Below are 22,022 nucleotides of genomic sequence, written 5' to 3' on the forward strand. Positions count from 1 at the left end.
ACAGAAATCTTACAGAGTTTTTGAAGCAGAGCCCATCCCAGCCCAAAAGAGATTAGAAGTACACACCATCACAGCCCATAGAAGATTGAAAAGAACTTTCCTTGCAAACAAAGCACATGATGCTGGATAAAATGACAAATTAAATAAATGGATGGTCAACTTTAAAGCATCTAGGGCCCTTTTTTCAAGATGCAGAGAATTACAGTATGCCATAACCCCCAGAAAACTATCATGTTTTGTATTTTATGTCATTAGACTGATCAGGTTAATCAGTGATTAGTTGCTGTGGGTAACTGTTTACCACTGCTCTTTGTACTAAGCCACTAAATGCAATCTTTTGTGCCTGACTTAATGGATGACTTTCTTCCTCTGGGTCACACCATGTGGGCACTAAACAATGAAGAACAGAGTGGCGCTTACCATGAATGTCAGGAGCCATTGTTGCATGTGTATAATCTTCGCTCTTCATAAACAATAAGAGCTCTTCGCCTGGCTCAATGTCAGCTACAACCCTGTAGAATAACTATAAAGACAGATTGTTCAATCAGCGCTTGCACAGAAAACCATCACCTATACCCATACATATACAACAAGAGGTTTTAAATGATGATAAAACAATTCTGGGGCAATTCTGAAACAGTTTGGCTGTTTATATTAAATGTAAATAGTGGAACACAATCAACTTTGAAATGTAAACATTGAAGCTGAACAGCAGGCAGTATTTAAGATATCAATTAATGCAGTTATATATTCTCTACATAATCATTCAATGCATTTTTAAATGCAACTACTCTGAGTATCTAAGGCTTTCTTGATATTACCCTCTTATCTAATCTCCCGTACAACAGAACTGAGATGGGAGCAGCGCAAGGGAGTAGGGACCCTTCAGGCTCTGCTGCAGTGCACATGTGCTACCAAAGCAACATTCTTGCAGGAGGAGAGAGCAGAGTGATCAAAGGGATACTGTTATCAGTCTACTGCTTCTTCATTGTTCAGTCACAGGCCGGGGGGAGTGGGTGACCTAGCAGTGTTACCTTACTGCAGCAGAGAGCAGTCGGGTCATCAACCTGGCTCTGCTGTCTAATAAGGCTATGTACATTCCAAGACTATATGGATATAAATACAAATCCTTTACAAAGTAAGCGGATACCTGCTAAAGTATTTCCAGAAACGTTGGAAGTACTCAAGCAAGAAGGTCAACATGACAGCCAGGAAACCAGAAGGTGGTGGTGATGGTAGCCTATATATTTATCTTGGTGTGAGTTTCCATCTAAATATTGCTTCCAAAAAACACTCTGCAAGTGCTACCATACAGTCATGCAGTGAGGTTACCCCTCATTTTTTGCAGATGTGGTTAGCAAGTCTCACTATGCAGTAGTGAAACCTGCTAGCCACTACCTCTAATCACAGTTTAATCCCTCACTTTGCACTCATTGAACATGGTTTCTCACGTTAATTTAGGACTTAAAGACAAACATACAGATTAGGAATGTATGTTTTTATTGAATTTCAGCATAAAAGCACAGTGTGAGACACTGGTGTACCTGTGATCTTCTAGTGATTTTTAGTTCAAAATGTTCAGAACTTAATATAATGTATTCGATTTTTTTATTTTTATGTAACAGCACAGTTGTAGTTTGCAAACACATCCAGTAGATGGCTCTAAAGGCCAGCTCTACCTTACATTTTCATGCATGGCAATATCTTTATTATTATTATTATAGGAAAGTGGGTATCTATAACTTTGAATGCTCAAGATGTATCTTAATTATTTGAATCAAGCTTTTGCACAGAGAACCTCACATACACATATTGATTAAAAAATTACAATCAAAAGACCACATAGAAAACTCAGGAAAATCTTTGGCTTGATGATAACTGTCTAACCAATGCAGTCTAATGATTATATCACAATGTTCAACATCTCCTTTTTGTGTTGTCTGAGCAATTCAATCTTTATTCTGTTCTTTGTTTTGGAATATTTGGTGGTTACCATAAGTAAATGTCTTGTAATCCAAGATGGTCCTTTAAGTGTATGTTGTGCTCTGCGTTTTTTGTTTTTAAAAATGTAAAAATAAACAGATATATAGAACTATTAGGAAATTTATGTTTATTTCTATAATTTCTCATTCAGGAAATAAGAAATCACTTTTCTCTGGTCCGCAATTTTCTCATCGGTTTTGCTTTATTCATAAATACTTTCTATAGCGTTATTAACAGTTTTGTTAAATTGCAATACCATTTAAAGAATCAAGTATGTAGATATTTGTAAGATATAAATGCAAAATTGGTCATAACTTTAAATATAAACTTATTTTAGCCACTGAATCAGCTGTGAATCAGCTTTTAATTACTTCTGCAGTCAAGCATTGAACTAAAACAAGGATTCTGACTGGTTCTTATTTGAGTTTTGAACAAAGCTTTGTGCCAACACAGGGCACATAGTTAAGAATTTAAAGTGAAGCTTTGTAAAAGGTAAAGCTTTAAAGAAAAAGCTTAGCTTTAAAGAAAAAGCCTTAGTACAGACCTAATAACATGTTGAGTGATCCCTGGAGCACCTATATAGATACTGACTTTCCCAACATCACTATTTGCATGCCCCATGTATACAAATACCTGCCCTGCCAATAGGTTGCTTTGATAGTGGGCATAAGTGAAGGTGGTACTGAACTGATGCAGACTAAGCTGTGGAGACCAATGTTATAATAAATGATATTGTTTAACAGTCTATGCTGTCAGGTCTCTATTAAGATTTTTGGATCATAGATTAAGCCTTTTCCACAGGTTTTCTTTTAAACTGTTTTCTATCATTAATCAGGGCACTGACAGAATCAGCATAAACATATTACTTTATCCAGTTAATGAATCAGTGCACGACCAAGTACTCTTTTCTAGGTAACAGGCTTCCTTCAACAGACAACAGTGGAAAAATGATACAGCATTATCATAAAACTGTCCGACACACCTTTTATGTTACCAGGTGATAAATGCAAAAATAAACAGCTATTGATTTGTTCTACATTGTACAATTTTCATAATTAATACAAAACTTTTAGTATTTTTATTGCAAGCTTACTGATCAAAGTTCACATTTTTATTGTTTCATATCTGTCTAATGGCTCATGTCCACAAGCATCAAGCTGGGGCATCTACAAAGATTTAGGCAGCATCAAGCTCACATATGTGAGCTCTGAGTATTTCATATACTATACTGTGTACAACGTACCACAACCTAAGAAAATGTTTTCCCTAACATACTATGTAACAAAAGCCTCATGGGCACTTGACCATTACACTTATTTGAGCTCATTGGATAATCCATCCCAAAACCATGGGCATTAATATGCAGCTGCTCAACCCAGTGGTGTATTTTGGGTTTGTGCTGCCCTAGGCAAGACTAAACTCAGACAACCCCCCAATCTAAATTTGCCCCACCCTGTCCCACCCTGTCCCACCCCTTCATCTGTAAACTCCACTCCTAATGTTTGCTTTTTTTTGCCATTTTTTCTGTATCCTGCTCCGCTTAGCTTTTTTCTCCATGGCTGCTGAGGATAGTACCAATGCTGTGATCAAATTAGATTGTGTTTTCTGTGTTTTATGTAGGAGTACTTACATACTTGACTATTAACCTTTACCTAAATTATAGACAAGTTTTGCCAAAACAAAGAGTCTAGATTTTCTGAAGGCGCTCAGTGCGCACCCCTGTCTCAATTTATTTTTTAATCCTGACAAAAGTCAGAGGCAACGGAGAACTCAGCCTCAGCTTCTCCTCTCACTCTGAGGGACACAGCGCACACATGTTAATATTTAAACAGGTGCACATTGTATCCAGCTTCTGACAGGTTGTACTTTGAGAGTAGCAGGGAAGCCCGCTGCGCATTTTGCATAACCCATCAGAAGCTGGAGCCTCTGCCTCCTGGTTTGAGGGCGGTGTTTATTGCCGAAAGTGCCATCCAAGGCATATGCCTAGTTTGCCTTGCAATAGATATGCCTCTGGCTCAACCCCCCTCACACACACACATGCACACCTCTGTAACGGCTTTACACAAGATTTTTGAGTGTGTCTGTGGAAATTTATTTTGCCCAATCCACTAGTAATGAGCATTCCAATTCATCTGAAATGTGTTAAATACGGTTAAGGGTTGAGGTCAGGGCTCTTTGCAGGACACTTGAGTTCCTCCACACTAGAGTTGCCAAACCTTGTATTTATGGACCTGACTTTGTGTACATGGACATAGATATGCTGGAACTAAAAATGGCCTTCCCCCAAACTGTTGTCACAACGAGGTTGGAAGTGCACAATTGTCTACAATGGCTTTTGTACACTGGGGGGTTTCTACTTCCTTATAGCCATAATAGTGTAGGTGTGATAGTCAGGAGTCCACAAAATTTTGGCCATAATATGTATGGTGATTTGTGTATGCTGAGGAAGGTCTAAACAGGCCGTAAGAACTGGTGTTGGCCATCAGCAGAGAACAATTGTGTATCAAACAATGTTTTCCAACCAAATAAAACTTTCAAATATGCAACACAGATCTTTCCAGGAGCTCCATAAATAATGCTAAAGACACAATATATAAAAAAATATACAGGCTTATCGTACAAAATAAAACAAAATACAAAGCTATAATTTAAAGTGAAATAAACCAAAGCGATTAAACACAGAAAATCAGATTCTGTCTCATTGAAATCATTTTACGAAAAGCTGAATTTTGTTCTGAGTTTTTGCTATTCTCCATTCTTAATGTGCCATATTACCGTTTTCTTGTTTTCTTTATAGCTATTTTTAAAGACTTTATAAGTTGAATTGGAAAATAAAATGAGGTACCAGTTACATTGTTACAGATTTGTGCTAAAAGGACGAGTTCTTTCTTGTGAACAAAACACTTAAATGGATGAAGAAGGTTCACACTGGAAGCGTACTTCCCTTTTTAGGAACAATGAACTTCTCTCAACACTTAGCATCACCTCTTTTGGCAGCTTTCACAGGTTCAGCTTATTGGCTTCCTTTCCAGCAGCATGTTGACATTTGAATTGTGACATATTAGAACTTTGCATTGGCTTCTCGGAAACAGGCAGGTTCAGAAGACAATACTCCCCAAGACAGTTAAATTTTGCAATATTCCCTTTTCCCTATGATTGTAAACATGATCACTTCTTTAGACTGCTATTAAAGAAGTGCCTTTGACGTCTGCAGAAACTTTGAAGGAGGATAGCCCATTAAAGGTATAGGGTTCTCGTATTACACAGTGCAATGCAGTATGGGAGAAGAGAATGTATGTTGGTGATAATTGAGAAAGCGGTGTGTTCTATAACCAAAGAGCCCAACGTTGTATGAAAAATGATCAAATGAATGATTACCGATTACCGATCTATATGGACTTTACATTCTAAAAAATAGAAAGAAAATTAATTTAAAGGCAATCTATTTGCATGGAAAGAGCACTTCAACATGAAGCAGTTTACTGTTTAGCAAGTTGTTTCTATGATGAGGTCACTGTCACAATGCAAGGGCAATTTCACTTCTTCCTGGCCTCTTCTTATGAAACACACTTAAATAATTATGGTGCTGTGGCATGATTTTCAACAATGGGTTAATCACAAGCAGTAGCCTGTGTAGACTAACCCTAAAGCTGGCCATACATAAGGCAAATTGATAGAGCATTTGAAGAGATAAAACGGCGGTTTTGATTGACTAAAAAGAAATGGAATCAAAATGTATTTGTTTTTGACTAAATTGCCATTGTTCTTTCCTGTTTTGGTTGCCACACATATGGCCAACTTTAGGGCTAATTTACCATTTTCAATTTGATCTTTTAATACTAACAATATATTCACAATCAAATTCTGCTGGTTGATCTCCTGTGTAGTAAGTTGCTAACTTTTATGGAATTAGTTAGGTAATTATATAATTTTGATTCCCATAGGTTTGAAAGTAGTTGAAAATTGTCACGTGTTTAGCCAGGTTAAAGATGGCAAAAAGTGGGCACCTCTATCACAATGGGTAATGAGAGATCTACTAACCACATAGTACTAATGAGACCTACCATGATCTCCCTGTCTCACGATCAAGTAATAATGATTGGTTGTATGGTTATTTTGAAGTGCTTTCTTTGTAACCTCTTCACAACATAATCATTGCAATTTAGAACTATTTATAGTTATTGGCAAGGCACAGGCACAAAGTCATGTCAACAGCTCATAGCTCTGTGTAGTTTTTGCTATTCCATCAGAGGTGAATAGATTGATCCGCAGATCATAAAAACAGACCTAATTTGTTAGTCTGGTCCGTTTTGGTGGATTGTAATTCTCCCGTAAATACTCCTATAATTAATTACATGCAGATTTATCCATGCTATGGAGAATCATGGAATGCATGAATTCAGCCAATCAGCATTCATGAGTTGCATGATTCTTAGCCGATGAACCAAAGCAATGCGTCTAATTTGTAGATCAGGTTGCATGCAGCATTAAATTAAATGTTTTCACTTTTCTATATTGTTTCTCTTCCCCCATGACTTTGTTTAGTGGCAGAGTCTCTCTTACCCACCAATACTCAGATAATGCAAAAAATACATGTTGATCCTGCTAGAAATATTGTGAGCTGTAACTGCCTGTTCACAAGGTGGAGTTATAGAGATGAAGAGGGAGGAGGAGATGAGGAGAGGTCTGTAGGTCTGTGCTTTTTTTTTATTAATCAGAAATTAAAAAGGCAGGGCTGACATCATGTGCTTTGGAATTTATGAGTCTTCTTATGTCAAAGAGTAGGGTAGGATAGGGGGACACTATATCTCTGGCACATCAACAATTATTTTTCTGCACCTGTAGTGTGTTTAAAGGGATAAAACATGGGGAATTGTGCACATATTGCAGATATGTATCTTTTTTCAAATATATTTTCTCTTGACATACACTTTAAGGCTTTATATGTATTTTACTGGTCACAGACTTGCTCTTCTAAAATTAATTTAATCAGAAATCAAAAAGATATGCACAATTATTCTGAAACTATAGTTAACACTTATTTTAGAAAATACAGTATATAAGCCAATATAGCAAAGGTTGACATATACTGAAAATTTTTAGTTGAATAAGAAAGGAAAAGGAAATCAAGAATAGAAAAGTTAATCCAGCATACTGGCACATGTATTGTATGTAAGCCTCAGGATGCTGGTAAAAGTGAAGTATCATACAAACTAGCAGAATCAGACTCCAGTCTTATGTAGTGATCTGATTTCTCTTTTAACTAAATACTAGATCTATTCTTGTTTCAGTGAAAAAAAGATTTCCCTCTGTATGACTAATATAATTTTTATGCAATAGAGTAATTGTATGGCATATTCTATGGTGAAGCTGAAATATACAAATTGTACTTTGTCTACTTCTCTGTGCAAAAAAAAGTGTTCACCATGATTCTTGTAAACCTGTGAAATGTTTCAACCAAATAAGATTATCAATAATAATTGTATGGTGTTGATGCTTTCCTAATCTTATAATGACAAACATATTTAATGGCTCGAGTAATCTTTGTTTTGGGTGGAATACACTGTATTCATATTCATTGCCTGACTTCATGTAAACCTATGTAGGAGGGGCCATGCCAACTTCCAATGTGTCATGTATAAGCAGGAACATGGTTTTCTGAGGTAGGCCATGAATAATATTTTAATTAAAGTTGAACGCAAATTGTCTAGGACTAAACTTTGAAGTGTATCTGCCATGCATGAAGCAAACTTTCAGGGTTGTATTAAAACAATGTAAAAATGACAATTACTTTTAAGGTTCAAGAGTCCATTGCAAAGTAGTCAGCAGTGGAACTCTAAGGTACTATAAGAGGTATAGAGAAGACTGAGACGCTGCAGAAATCACTTTTACTTTTTAATTACTGCTCTTATAGCCAAAATAATCAGAGGTTTTGGTGTCTACTGTTTGAATTTCCAAAACTTTGACAAACCTCAGACTCGCAGTTGCATTGTAGCTGCATGAAGTGCAAGGAAACAACAACAATGGACTCTGAAGGCAAGTTATTTTAACATGGCAACTCCTGGTTTAAATTTATTCATACATTATAACATTAATGTAGAGACTGGTATACTCAGAAATATATTTTACTTTGTCTTAGTAAACTGTTGCATTCCATTGTGAACACATATCTGACTTTATAACAGAAAGCTACATAGAGTATGCAGATCTTGGGATTGATTCACTAAAGGCAAATAGGCAGCTCACTTTACAAGAGAATTTGCACTTTGCAAGTAATACCCAATAACATGCAAGAATACTTATAAAAAAAGCATGTTTGCTTGCACATGATTGGATGATGGAAGTCAGCATAGCTTGACATCATTAACTAAAATAAGGGGAAACTTCCCCTGAAAATTGCAAATGTCCTTGAAAATTGAACAGCCTATTTGCCTTTACTAAGTCACCCGCTCATTGAGTATGGCTGTGCCCACAATGAATTTACCTTACTAACATGATTATTGCTAGAGTACAAACATATTACTGTAATTAATTAATTTAACTCCTGCACATCCAAATGATTAATCTAAAGCTTGTTAATAATGAAAAATAAAACAAAGGCCCTTGAAACAATTCATAGTTGTAGCTCAAATACTGTTATGAATCCTTAGGAATCTTTGACTGTCAGAGATACCTGTACTCATAAAACACCTTAAATGTGCACAGTGTCACCGCCTATATGTAATGCAGGCAGTTAGCAGACCCAGACGTGTTCAAGCGTTCATAAAAGGCTTTCACCTTGTCAGAATCAAATATTTTGAAGCATTGTATTTGTATTTCCATATCTATACGGCTTGTCATTACAAACAGAACAATGCAAAAAAAGAATTCATCACTTTTCTACGTGTTATGCCAAAATGAAAGTTTACACCGCGTCTTATTTAAAAACCTGACACATACCCAAAACAACATTAATACCTACAGATTGAAAGGCAAGGTTTATAGCTCCAGCCCAACTAACGCCAAGAAATGAAAAAGCAGTTAAACTATTTTTCTTTCCAAACACGTACTGTTTATTCAAGACTAGAGCAAACAGATTTTCAGAGGCATCTTCTTTAATCCGGTACATTTGATAAGATGACCTGCATTGGATATAATTTACTTTTTATAATTTAAACATGAAAATAAGTGCAATGGCACTTGGTGATATGTGAAGCTGTTGGCGCCCCAGTGATGTCATAGTCAACTCTCTAAAATAGGAGGGACGTTTTACATGCTGCTGTAATGTTTGTCAGATTTCACTTTTCATTTGCCAGCCAGTTTGGTAGAGGAAGAAATGCACTTTTCTGAGGCATAAATTAAGTGCTGTTCTAGCAGAAGGCCTGCGAAAGAGGAGCAAAAGTGTTTTAAAAAGCAGCAGTACATGAGTGCTGAACTTCATGCACCATAAATTATGTTCACATAAATACGTTTTTATGCAGCCAGTCGCTCCCCTGTTACACAGGCCTTTATTTATTATTTGACGTGGATAAAATAACCTCTTCTCTGCCAATAGGAACTATGGCAGACATTTCTGTCAGTGGCTTGTTTGAGGAAGCAACAACTTCACTTTTTTTTTATGCGTATATAGTTATTTTGATGGCTTTCCAAAACATACTAGCCTAAATTTACCGCCTTAAAAAATTTACACTTCAACCTATCAGATTAAATCCCACACAGGCACCAAACTAGACACCATTAATTATGGTGCATGCTAGCTGGGCCAAAATGATTAACTTTTGAACTTGGTGAGGCGGACTGTGATGTGCAGTGTTATGTGTTCACTGTCTGGTCATACACAGACCATTTCGTTTTGGATTAATAGACTCCATTGCCATTACTAAAAATGACATCGGTGTGAGTTATGAATGACCTTTGACCCATTCAGGAAGTTGTAATAATTGAACTAATAAAGGAAAATGTTCCTTTCAGTGTTGCACCAACAAATTTCCAGGCTGCAGCCAGTAGTTTTCTTTGAAGCGAAATGTTGATTTTTGGCATGCTTCAGTGCAAAGTATTGCATGCTCCCTGTACAATACAGCATTATTTATGGGCCATAAAACAAGGCCGGGTATAAGTGCAAAGTAAAGCAGCCTTAAAGGACAAGCAGGAATGATCATACTGACTGTGGCACTCTATGGGACACAACAGGCTCTGGAACAAAACTCACATCCCAGCGCTTCACAGCAGGATTTTATCTGTCCCAAGATACATGAAAATATGCGGTTGTGTTTGTCTTTTTTACCCTACAACGGCATCCAAGATTCCTGTTGTGAAACAGATGACCATTAAGCTTCAGCAATTGTATGCTAAATAAAAATAGCTGCATTCTCCAGCAGAGTGCTGGCTGCAATGAAATATTCAGCTTCCACTAGTGAAAGGGTCATGTACTAGTGAAAGCATTGTAAACAGCACACAAACACACACAACCAAAACAAACAGCAATGAGGAAAGTGTCACACTGCATAACAAATACTAAGGAGTGCTAAGCAGTAAGGTGTTATCTTGGTGCCTAAAAAGAGCTAAGTTCGTATTCTTTAACTTTACAGAAAACTGAAATCATTCAACAAAACTTGTGATTTACTAAATGATTTTTTTGCTAGCTGTACCAGCCTGTGTTCACTGGAATCCCCCAGCCAGGTCAAGAGAACAAGAATAAAATACATAACATTAATAGGTGCTTGAAAGTTTGTCGGCAGAGTAAAAATAATTTCCTTAGTAAAGGGCCTTCTCAGCCATCAACATTTTTACTGTCTTATTTTATTTTCTAGTTTGAGACATGTTGTCATTAATAAAATGACAGCTTAGTATAAAATGAAGAAAATCTCAGTGTACACAAATACCTAACAAAATGTAGAATAAGTGAAATGCAAATACTGAGACACATTCCAAGCCATGTACTCTTAAATCCTGCAGGCTACCTGCGATGATAAAAGCTGATAATACAGAGTTGAAAGATATCAGGTCAAATTTTTAAGACTGATCTAGAAAAGGATACCAAATAACCCGGACAAGTTTTTTTTAAATTTTGCTTATCCTGGTTGGTCTTTCAATTACACAATGGTTTAAAAAGGCTGGTGAAAATGTAGATTTCTAATAAACATAGTTGTTTGTGATTTTTCTACACAGTTCCAAACAGCTTTTGCCTTTTACAATGTGTTTTAGAAATATTTATTGACTAAATATGAAAATATGTAATGATTTAAAATATGTATCTGCATTTCACATTCTTTTAGACAATTAGCACAAGTCTGTAAGACTCATAAACAATTAAATGTTAGTCAAGGACATTTTCATTATATGCTGACTGGGTTTCATACATTCAGACACTGATTTATTGTACCTGTATTGCTCTCTAGGTAATCGTTACAGTTTTAAAGAGTGGTTGGTGAGATCTAAGCGAAACAACAGAACGCAGGTCACCTTAGTGTTAACAACACAGGAATACAAGGGTTAAACATGGGGACCTGAAAACTGCCAGAACCACCTCATTCATATAGGGCTACTGTGGAAACCATGCAACTTTCTCACCTGTACAAAAAGCAGAGTAACCTTCAAAGTGTATCTTTAAGACACACATGGTACGACTTCATGGCTACTTTGTGGCAAATTTTGTTTGAGTTTATAAAATAAAGATATCAAGAATACCACAGTCCAGGGCCAGTAAATTAAGCCAAAGCTCCAGGAGGAGGTTTGAGGGAAGTTAAATTATTTTCCCAGAACAATAATTAAAATGGAAATAAGCAAGGCAGAGAGGCCTGCTATTTACATGGTGATGCCAGCATGTATTTTTCTACCTAAAGTTTTAGTACAAAACCAAACTTAAGAAATGCTACAATAAGGATACGCTGGGACGTAATCATGTCACTTTAATTCATATTTTTGAAAAACAATCATCTCCAAAGGGGACATGCTTAATGAGATTTATAATACCATGGAATTGAAAGAAATCATACATAACAGCAGTTGAGAGCTTTTTTTTTCTTTATAGACACACTGAGCATAATTGAGCTAGCTTGACAAAAAGACTCTGCAGGGGTTAAGGTCAAATATTTTAAAGATAGATGAAACAGGATGCTCATGTATTGTAAAGACATGAACAGCTTTGTCCAGAGACAATCTAGATTACTTGTTTCCTGATAGCAGAAATTATTTCACGCTATACAGTTTTCTAAAGTTTCTTTGCATTTGTAGAATAGACCCAAGAAGTTTAATGGTCTTACATTGCACATGAAACTGACGTCAATGCCTATATATACTTCATCAGACATATTTAACCTATTCATCTCTGCATAACAGAACTGAAAGGGAATCCGTTACAAGCACAAGCACACTAGGGCTGCAACAGTTCATCAATTAGATAAAGCAACACGTTTTTGTTCAGTCTGCCAGTGTATACATTATTCAATACAATGTGCTATTATTGAGTACAATGCAATATAGGATTCACTCTGGGTGCAGCCATGTTGAATAATAATTATCTGCAGTATTCAGGCTCAAGGATTGTGTTCTGAGCTTTGGATCTATTGCAGCTTCAGTAAAGATTTCTGCAAAAGGGGCAGATTTTTAAATAAAGGGTTTCAAACCCCTATTTTTCATTGCTTACTATTTGGCAATAGTAGCATGAATTTAAAAAGAAAAAGTAATAGTGGCAAAGTCTATTTTACAAATCTGCGATCAAGCCTCACCGGACAAAATTAAATTTACAACAAATAGCGCATTATAATTAAAAAATACCTGAAACATCAAAAAAGTCTAGGATAAAGAAAATGTTCTATAAAATCACTGTTTACTTCAAACATTTCCCACTCAGAAATATAATAAACTGAGCACTCTGGTGATGGTATACATATAAATGGTATAGCTATTTTTTGTTCAAACAGCTATCTTCAATTGAAATCAAATGTGAACACAAATTGGCCTCCAAAAATGGCCAACTAAAAATAATTATCATACATAAATGGTGAGGAGTTTAACACTCTAATGTTATAACAACCTGTGGCCACAGTTTTACAAGTATATTTGGCATGGGATCATGTTAGAAGACAAATTACTGCAGTTAATGTGGAGCTCTCAGACACTATGCAATCATTAGGGCCAGAATATTAAGTCATGTATACACTGGGATATACAGTTCAATTAACAGTTTAAGTCAAACCGTACAGTCAAGATTTTGTTGAAAATGTGGCATGAAAATAAATAGCCCTATTAACAATTTTGTTTGTTGAATGGGCTGCATGACATCACTTGGCCCAGTTTTATGAAGAAATACAAAAAACAAATAGCACTAAAATATCACATCTGCTCTTGGAACTGGATTCCTATTAATACATTATTTTCAGTTATGAAACAATACATTTAATGCAGATATTGTTATGTGTCTGCGCTTAATCAAACAGTGTCATTGTTGTTATTAGGTGAATAGGAGTTGAGCGAATAACTATTACATTCAAAGTAGAGATTAACCACGTTGTCACTTGAGGGGTTAAGTCACAACAGTCAGATGGTGGACGTGGTTGCGGGTGTAAATAGGCTCTTTTTGTTTCTATGGAATCTTTAGCTGGGAGGAAAAAAAAAGTTTTGGGTGTGTGCAAGTTAATCTCATACTTTCAGCTGTCTATAGCTTCAGACCTGTCCTTCAGTCGAGCCTGTGCCTATTACTGTAGGTCCAACATGAGAATCAAGTTATTTGCAGTAATCCTATTCTATTTAAAGTGAAGTGTAATGTTTGCTTGGGAGTTTCACAGGTGAGTTCAAGTAATTAGCGGTTAACAATTACTGCTGATCAAGTGTCTCCCATGTATGGGGTGATATTGAATAATCTCTGGCACAATAAGAGTGTTCATTATGTGATGAGTATTGCTTATTCACCAGTTGGCAGATCTTAGTCTTCGTGGAGAAGAATAAAAGGTCTTGAAGAACCTCTTGAGAGAGTCCTTTTATCCTGCTCCTAAGAGCAGCTTTCTCAGACCTCAACAGGACCAGGCCAGACTGCCTTAACCTCTCCACTCCTGGAACAAACAACAGCAGGGCATCTCAACAGTAACCATCATCCCCTGTCTGAAAATAAGGGTCTAAGATACTAAATAAAGTACATTCTGCTCTAGCCATAGACTTATTTCTCTTTCTGGCAGCCAGTAATATTTAGAAGAAAATTGCGCTTTTTTAAAATATTTTGCTTTAACCTGATTGGATGTTTGAAGTGAAGAGAGGTTCACTGAGCAAGAGTGAAGCTTTCATCCAACACTAAATGATCCCATATATGTTACAGCTGATATGTGGAGTGACAGCAATTATAGGGAATGTGGCTACATAGGTTTTATGGTGTGCACTGGGAGCCATTGCTGGCTTGCTGGGGTTTTGCTTAATTTTTCAAGTGCCAAAACTTGTAAGAATGGGTTAAACCCAAGAAATGTTTTCGTACAATTTGTTATTCTTATTTAGAGCCTGAATGCACACATTACATAAATAGTTGTATTACCATAACAATACAATAATAATATTTTAGATGAATAACAAGAACATGTAAAAAAAAGTATCACAACTAAAATACCTTAGTTTAGCAATTTTATATAATAAAAATATTTAGGATATTTTAGAATAATAGTAATATTTATGGTCATGATGCACAGCTGCAATAATAGTTCTTTTAAATGTTATTACCAGATTTTAGGCAAGCTCTGAAAATGTATCTGTAAAAAAAATGTTTACACCTCTTTTAATATGCAGCACTGGGACCTGTGTTTCTACATCTGTATTTCAAGAGATACTTCCTGAATAGTTCAAAAGCTACAATGATTGAATAACCCTTTTTTTTTACATTTGAAATAGTTTTACATTCATCAGTTTAATTTGATATATTTCTTTCAAAAATATTGTAATAATTCTGCCCATGTTTTAAATGTAAAAAGAAAATGAATTTGATTTTAAAATTTAATCTAAGCTTATCAGGTGCTGCTGACCTGCCAGAAAAATAGGAAATTGGTTCTATCTTTTTGGATGTTGTGGCCAATAGAAAATTACATAATTTATCAAGTAATCTGCCTCTTGTGCCAGGCTCCAACATTCATCATAGTCCATCTCCCACGCACTCTACAGCTGCTGATTCCACTACTGTGTGGGCTCATAGAGCTGCTCCAAAAATAGAGGAATAAAAATGACCTACCTGATCATTGAGCTGATGAGCCACCAAATTATGCTGATGGTAATAGCCAGCAAATCGGATAAATTTCAGCCAGTTGCCCACATCTGGTTGCCTAGCATCGATGCAGAATTTCACATTACCATGCTCGTCCAAGATCTAAAGAGGGGAAGACATTTGTATTCTGGTTACACCGTGTCTAAAGTGCAGAGGATAAAATAATATAATACCTTTTAATTGGGATCTGTTCAGTGGGGTGGAAGGGATCGGGTCCTAGAGTTTAGTGTATGCCCAGATTTCATGGAATTACAAACCCAGGGCTGCTACAGGGCCACATATTGCTGGCGCGGAGTTTATTACTATGTATAGGAATTTGCAAACAAGAGCCGGGGCTGCTAGTAATTGATACATTGCTACACTGAGCATAGCTTGGCTGCTTTGTAACACACTATAAACTGCTGTCAATAACCAGATCCACTTCACACTTTTTGTTGCAGGCACACTCAGCTCACTTGTGACTCCAGGCTCCTTCCAGCAAGGCTGGGGTTAGTAATTATTTCAGCCCCAATTTGCAAGAATTCACATTAGATCCCCCAGATTTCCTCCCAGGTCGTTTTATTGCACTTAACAATAAAGCCAAATGTCTCTTAGAGGTTTGGAAAATCTCATGAATATCCACATTGTAAATGACAGTGTTATTATCCCGTCTTGTAAGGACTTACTCTCCCATCACTTTAATTTATGGCTTAACTCGATGTGTCATCACAACTGCATTACAGGGAGGTTAGTGTGAGCTTTGTAAATTAGGAGGGTTCCTGTGATTTCATCGGGAACGGTGTGGAGAGCTGGAGGATAAACAAACAATCTATTGCTGGCTATTGTATTGCTATTTATTGTGTTCGTACCGATCAGCCCTGCAGCCCCGAACACAGGGCGATCAGCCCTGCAGCTCATTAACTACATAACCAGTTCAATGGGGACGAGGCTGCAGCCTTTGGGTTCAGGGCACTGGGCGAACAAGCCAATAACCCTCTCAACTCGCAGCAATTAAAGAGCACAGTGCAGCCCACAAAAGCCTCCCCAATAAAGCATTCTTTACCCGCACAAAGCCAGCTCTCCAGCATCAATCTATTTTAGGGGTTAAAGGGGCCACAATTAATGCTGCAAATAATTTTCAGGCGGTGACATTTGCACGCTTGAAAGGGAGTTACTAATATTCCCGCAATGAAAAGAGAGCAGCATCCAGGCTCAGCAAATGTCCTAATTGTCACTCCTTGTCCCTTCTGTGCTCTCTGATCCGGGACAATGTGCGGGGGGGCTCGAGAATGACCTGATCGTATACATTTATATTGTGTAGGCTCCAGGAACCACTTTCCCTCAATCGGAACTTTGACAAAGATCCGCTCCTGCACTCCTGGCACTTTTTACAAATGATATATAGATAGATATATCTATGTATCTATCTATATATCTATCTATATATATAATTTAATGAAAGGCAAATGCAAGTAATAGTATACCTGAACACAGAATTATTACCTAATAGGTGATGCGCTGCGACCAACTGATTATTACTGCCCATAACAAAATACGGGGACAATATATTATTTTTTATTTCACTGTCTCCTCTTTTCGTTCTGCTTGTTTATATTCACTTCATACTACACATCATATAGATTTATGCAAAATGTTAGTGTTAAATAGATAGAAATAAATAAAAAGTGAAAGTATAATGATTAAACAAGCACAGTGTGTGCAATGAAGTGCACAAGCATAATGGAGTGCTTACGAACTAGAAGCGAATGTGCCTGATGTATGGCATATAACAGAGTGCGAAAAGGAATAAACCTCAAGTTGTATTTATTTAGGATAAAAGATGAAAAATCGAAATTCTAAAACTGCAAATACAGAAAAAGATAATTATTTTAGGGAAGTGGCAAAGCAGCAGCGTGGACACACTCCGGAGATGTAGGGTGTATCAATCATATCTATTGATCTATCTATCTTTTATCTATTTCTCTATCTATCTATCTATCTATCTTTTATCTAAATATCTATCTATTATCTATCTATCTATCTATCTATCTATCTATCTATCTATCTATCTATCTATCTGTCTATCTATCTGCCATCTACTATCTATCTATCTATCTATCTATCTATCTATCTATCTATCTATCTATCTATTTAGTATCTATCTATCTATCTATCTATCTATCTATCTATCTATCTGTTATCTATCTATACACACAGATTAGTACACTAGCGTTGTATAATTTGTAATATTTAATTTATCAATATATTCTTGTGTAGTCGGCGATGCACAGTGTGTACAGAGGGGAGCAGTGATTGAGCTGGAGAGATGGCAGAGTTGAAGCTAGTGTCCCCAGTTAGTAAATTGTGGTAATCTGATTGCACATGCAGTGCTACATATGTGACATGGAGTGATGAATCTGCCTCTCTCTCCCGGGGACTATCACATTATCAGCGGGAGGATTACCCTGGCTGAGCTGACAAAGTGCTTGGACAGGTATAGTCTGTGTCTGGAGAAAGTGTCCCGCAGACAACTTTTGTTTACCAAGTGTCATCAGGTAGAGGCAGAGAACACTATACACACTGCCTGCATGTCACACACACAACAAACACAAGTGTGGAAGAATGCCATAGGCACACAAAGTTCAACGGGGAGTATTGATGAGACCAGGCACACACAGGGTAAAATCTATAAGATTGATGAGTACAGGGACACAAGGTACATGGCATGGGGTATGTGAGTCCAGCCACACACAGGGTAAAATGGATATGATAGATGAGTCCAGCCACACGCAGGGTACATGGTGTAGGGTATGTGTCCAGGCATCTACAGTGTATATCGTGTATTGTAGATGTGTCCAGGCATATACAATGTACATTGTGTAGGGTAAATGTGTCAAGACATACACAGGGTATGGTGTAGGATAGACGTGTCCAGGCATATACAAGGTACATGGTGTAAGGTAAATGTGTCCAGGCATATAAAAGGTACATGGTGTAGAGTAAATGTGTCCAGGCATTCACAGGGTACATGGTGTAGGGCTGTTTAAGTCCAGGCACACACACAGAGTACACAGTGGACGGTGGACTAAGTACAGGCACACACACAGGGTACATGGCACAGGGTAGATTAGTCAATGCACACATAGGGTGCACGATGCAGGGTAGATGAATCAAGGCAAACACCTAGACTGGATGAATTCAGGCACAAATAGGGCACACTCTCTTGGGTAGATGAGGCTAGGCACACACATACATAAGTGGGGGCACACATAAGGTACACAGTGTAGTATATGTGAGTCCATGCACACACACAGGATACATCGTATAGGATAGATGAATCCATGCACACACTGAGTACAAGGTGTAGTATAGATCATTTCACACACACGTGATACATATTGTAGTATAGAAGAGTCCATGCACACCGGGTGACATGTATAGGATAGATCAGTTCATGCACAGACTCATGGGTACAAGGAGTAGGGTGGGATAGGTCCAGGCACACATAAGTTACACACTATATTATGGATGAGTCCATGCACACACGTGCAGAATAAAATGTATAGGACAAATTAATCCACGCACACACTGGGTACACGGTGTAGTATAGATAAGTCCAGGCACAAACAAGGTACACGGTGTAGGGTGGCATAGGTCCAGGAACACATAAGGTGGTGTAGGGTGGCATAGATCCTGGCATACCCAAGGTACATGGTGTAGGGTGGGATGGGTTCAGGCACACGTAAGGTACACGGTGTAGGGTGGGATAGGTTTTGGCATACACAAGGTACATGGTGTAGGATGGGATAGGTCCAGGAATACATAAGGTGGTGTAGGGTGGCATAGGTCCTGGCATACACAAGGTACATGGTGTAGGGTGGGATGGGTACAGGCACACGTAAGGTACATGGTGTAGGGTGGGATAGGTTTTGGCATACACAAGGTACACGGTGTAGGGTGGGATAGGTCCAGGCACACATAAGGTGGTGTAGGGTGGGATAGGTCCAGGCACACATAAGGTACACGGTGTATTATAGATGAGTCCATGCACATATGGAATAATTGATACTTGGGGTAGGGTGAGTCTTAGTACACACATCATCAGGGTAGCTGGAGGGTGGCTGCTGTAACAGCTCCTGCTGCAATTTAACAAGCTGACTCCAACTCTAACCACAAGCCCGCAGGACAGCCAAGAGCCAAGCTTACAAATTACAGCCAGGGCAAGTCGCAGTGTGAACACAGGAGCCCCCAGTGCTAGCTTACCTGCGAGGCAGCACGGTCATAGTAGGTGAATGCCACCAGCCCTGACTTGTCTCAGCCACAGATATCCTTCCAGACTCCGCACATCCACAGCTAGTGTCCCCGGCAGCTCACACTGACAGCGATCTGCACTGCTGTGCATCTAAAGAAACTGAAAGTGTCAGCAAAGTGATCCAGGACTCGTGTCCCTCCGTGGACACCTCCCTTTTCTCTCACTTTCTTTGCTCTTATCAAGCAGCCTTGTGACACCAGAGATCTGCAGATCGTCCTTGTAGTATGGTGTGTGGGATCCCTGAGAGGGGTGGCAGGCAGCCCTGCTCAGATTTCTTCTTCTTCTTCTTCTTCTTCTTCTTCTCCTTCTTGGACTTGGCAGTAAAATATCCCAATGCTGGCTGTCAAGGTTTGAGTCTCCCTTGCCTGTGTGTGGATGATGTGCCCAGTGAAAGGGTCCCAGGATGGGGCAGCTTTGCTTTGTCAGAGTCAGATCCTCCCGGGACCATCCCCTTTCCAAGTCTTCAGTCTAAAGTGGGAACTTCTTGAAGCCACCAAGTGTCTCTTTAAAGAGGATCAGAGCGGCCATCCAGAAAAGAGGAGGAGAGGGACTCCAGCTATCTCACAGCACAGACACTGGCTCCTCTCTCAGGACATTTTAAAGTGACAGCAGCCTTCCCTGCAAGAAGAGGTCACTAAAAGGTCGCTAAAGAGTCCTATAGGACAGGCTGATTACAGATGCACCATCCCCTTAAACATGTCGATCCCATCCATGTAATCAGCGACCAATGGGGAGATGTGGGGTGGGTGGATTTCATTCTTGCAGGGAAATCTCATCTCTTTAGCCTTTGAAGAAGTTCTCTGCTAGTGTTCAGGCTAATAGCCCCTTCCATTCAGTGCTGCTATGCCCTCCACAAGTCAGTGGAACTTGCCTGAAATAAGCAGCTTTGCTACAATCCAAACTTTCATTGCAACTGTTTATACACTAACACAATCCAAACGTCTCAAAGCTATGATACATCATAATTATCAATAATATCTGCAAACCCTCATTTAATCTCTCCTCTAATTAAAACGATGTGTATTCATTGTGCAACTCATGCATCATTTTATGTTTTCACATTTTGCAGTGTACTCTTATCAGGGGGAATACTTTCATCACCGCTTATTAATAAAAACATGCAGCCGGAAAGGTGTCACTAGTAATGTTATTGTTGTGTCATTGTGAATGCTAAAGTTATATTGGTGGCAATTGTAATAGGTAATAAAAAGTTGCCTTTGTGTCATAGTAAGTGCTAAAACATTCGAGTCACTGGTATTACTCAAGTGTATTTGTGTCAGGGTTCATTCTAAAATATCTGTGCCACTGTTGCTATTAAATATAGATTGGTGTGATTGTATCTGCTACAATTATATTTATGTGACTGTTACTACAAAGTTACATTGTCACTGTTTCTGCTACAAGTACATTTGCGTGACTGTTACGACAAAGTTACATTGTTACTGTTTCTGCTACAAGTACATTTGTGTGATTGTTACTACTAACTTACATTGGTGTCACTGTTTATGCTACAATGATATATGTGTGACTGTTACTACAAAGTTACATTGTTACTGCTTATGCTACAAGTACATTTGTGTGATTGTTACTACTAACATACATTGGTGTCACTGTTTATGCTACAATTATATTTGTGTGACTGTTACTACAAAGTTACATTGTTACTGCTTATGCTACAATTATATCTGTGCCACTGTTGCTATTAAATTTAGATTGGTGTGACTGTTTCTGCTACAAGAATATTTTTGTGACTGTCACTACTAACTTACATATGTGCCACTGTTTATACTTCAGTTGTATTTGTGTGACTGTTACTACTAACTTACATTGTTACTGTTTATTCTACAATTATATTTATGTGACTGTTACTACTAACTTACATTTGTGCTATTGTTTATACTTCAATTGTATTTGTGTGACAGCTTCTACAAAGTTACATGTGTGTCAATGTTAATACCTAAGGTTACATATTTGTCACTCTTAATACTGGAATGATATGTGTGTCACTGTTTATACTTAAGTTCCATTTCTTCCACTGTTAATGCTAATGTTACATTGTGTGAATTTCGTTGTGTCGGGGTGAAATTGCCATCAATCACAAAACATGAGAATTTTTTTTTTATATATAAAAGTGATTCGGCTTTCCTGCCTCCCTATGATAGGAGGACCATTACACGGAAGATCAGCTCATTCTAACATTGTGTGAGTTTGATCTCAGCGTGCTATTATTCTTGGCGATCGCTTGGTGCATATCACTTTAGTATCAACTCTAAATCTATATACAAAATAAATACATAATTTTTTACATTTTTTTTTACTAAAAAGTGCAAGTCGTCTTCTAAAGTCCTATTTATTTAAGAGGAGGGGCAGCCTTTTTTGACAAGAGATTAAGATTAATTTGTCTCAGCAGACTGTTATCTGTGACATTGAACTCCTGCTCTAGATAATGGCCATTGTTTCTGTAAAATCACACAGCAGTGCTAGGTAGGACAGGAAAAATCCTTTGTAAATAACCTTAAAACTGCCAAGAGA

General features: G+C 37.8%; 1 protein-coding gene across 2 annotated transcripts in view; it reads right to left on the minus strand.

Moving 5' to 3' along the window:
• The window catches only part of MECOM (MDS1 and EVI1 complex locus), a 53,023-nt gene extending 33,479 nt beyond the window's left edge, over positions 1-19,544 (minus strand). The window contains exons 1-3 of one of the 2 annotated variants that reach the window (XM_018557791.1): positions 19,442-19,544; positions 15,167-15,301; positions 421-523 (exon numbers count right to left, since the gene is read on the minus strand). In XM_018557791.1, coding sequence (XP_018413293.1) covers positions 421-469 — 49 coding nt within the window. In that variant the 5' untranslated portion in view covers positions 470-523; positions 15,167-15,301; positions 19,442-19,544. Of the gene's footprint in view, positions 1-420; positions 524-15,166; positions 15,302-19,441 lie in introns of those variants that run through there. The other variant, XM_018557790.1, reaches the window with a different exon arrangement.
• Between the last annotated feature and the right edge of the window lie 2,478 nt (positions 19,545-22,022).

Source organism: Nanorana parkeri, unplaced genomic scaffold, assembly GCF_000935625.1.
Source record: "Nanorana parkeri isolate BGI_ZX_2015 unplaced genomic scaffold, ASM93562v1 scaffold303, whole genome shotgun sequence".
NCBI classification, from domain to species: Eukaryota; Metazoa; Chordata; class Amphibia; order Anura; family Dicroglossidae; genus Nanorana; species Nanorana parkeri.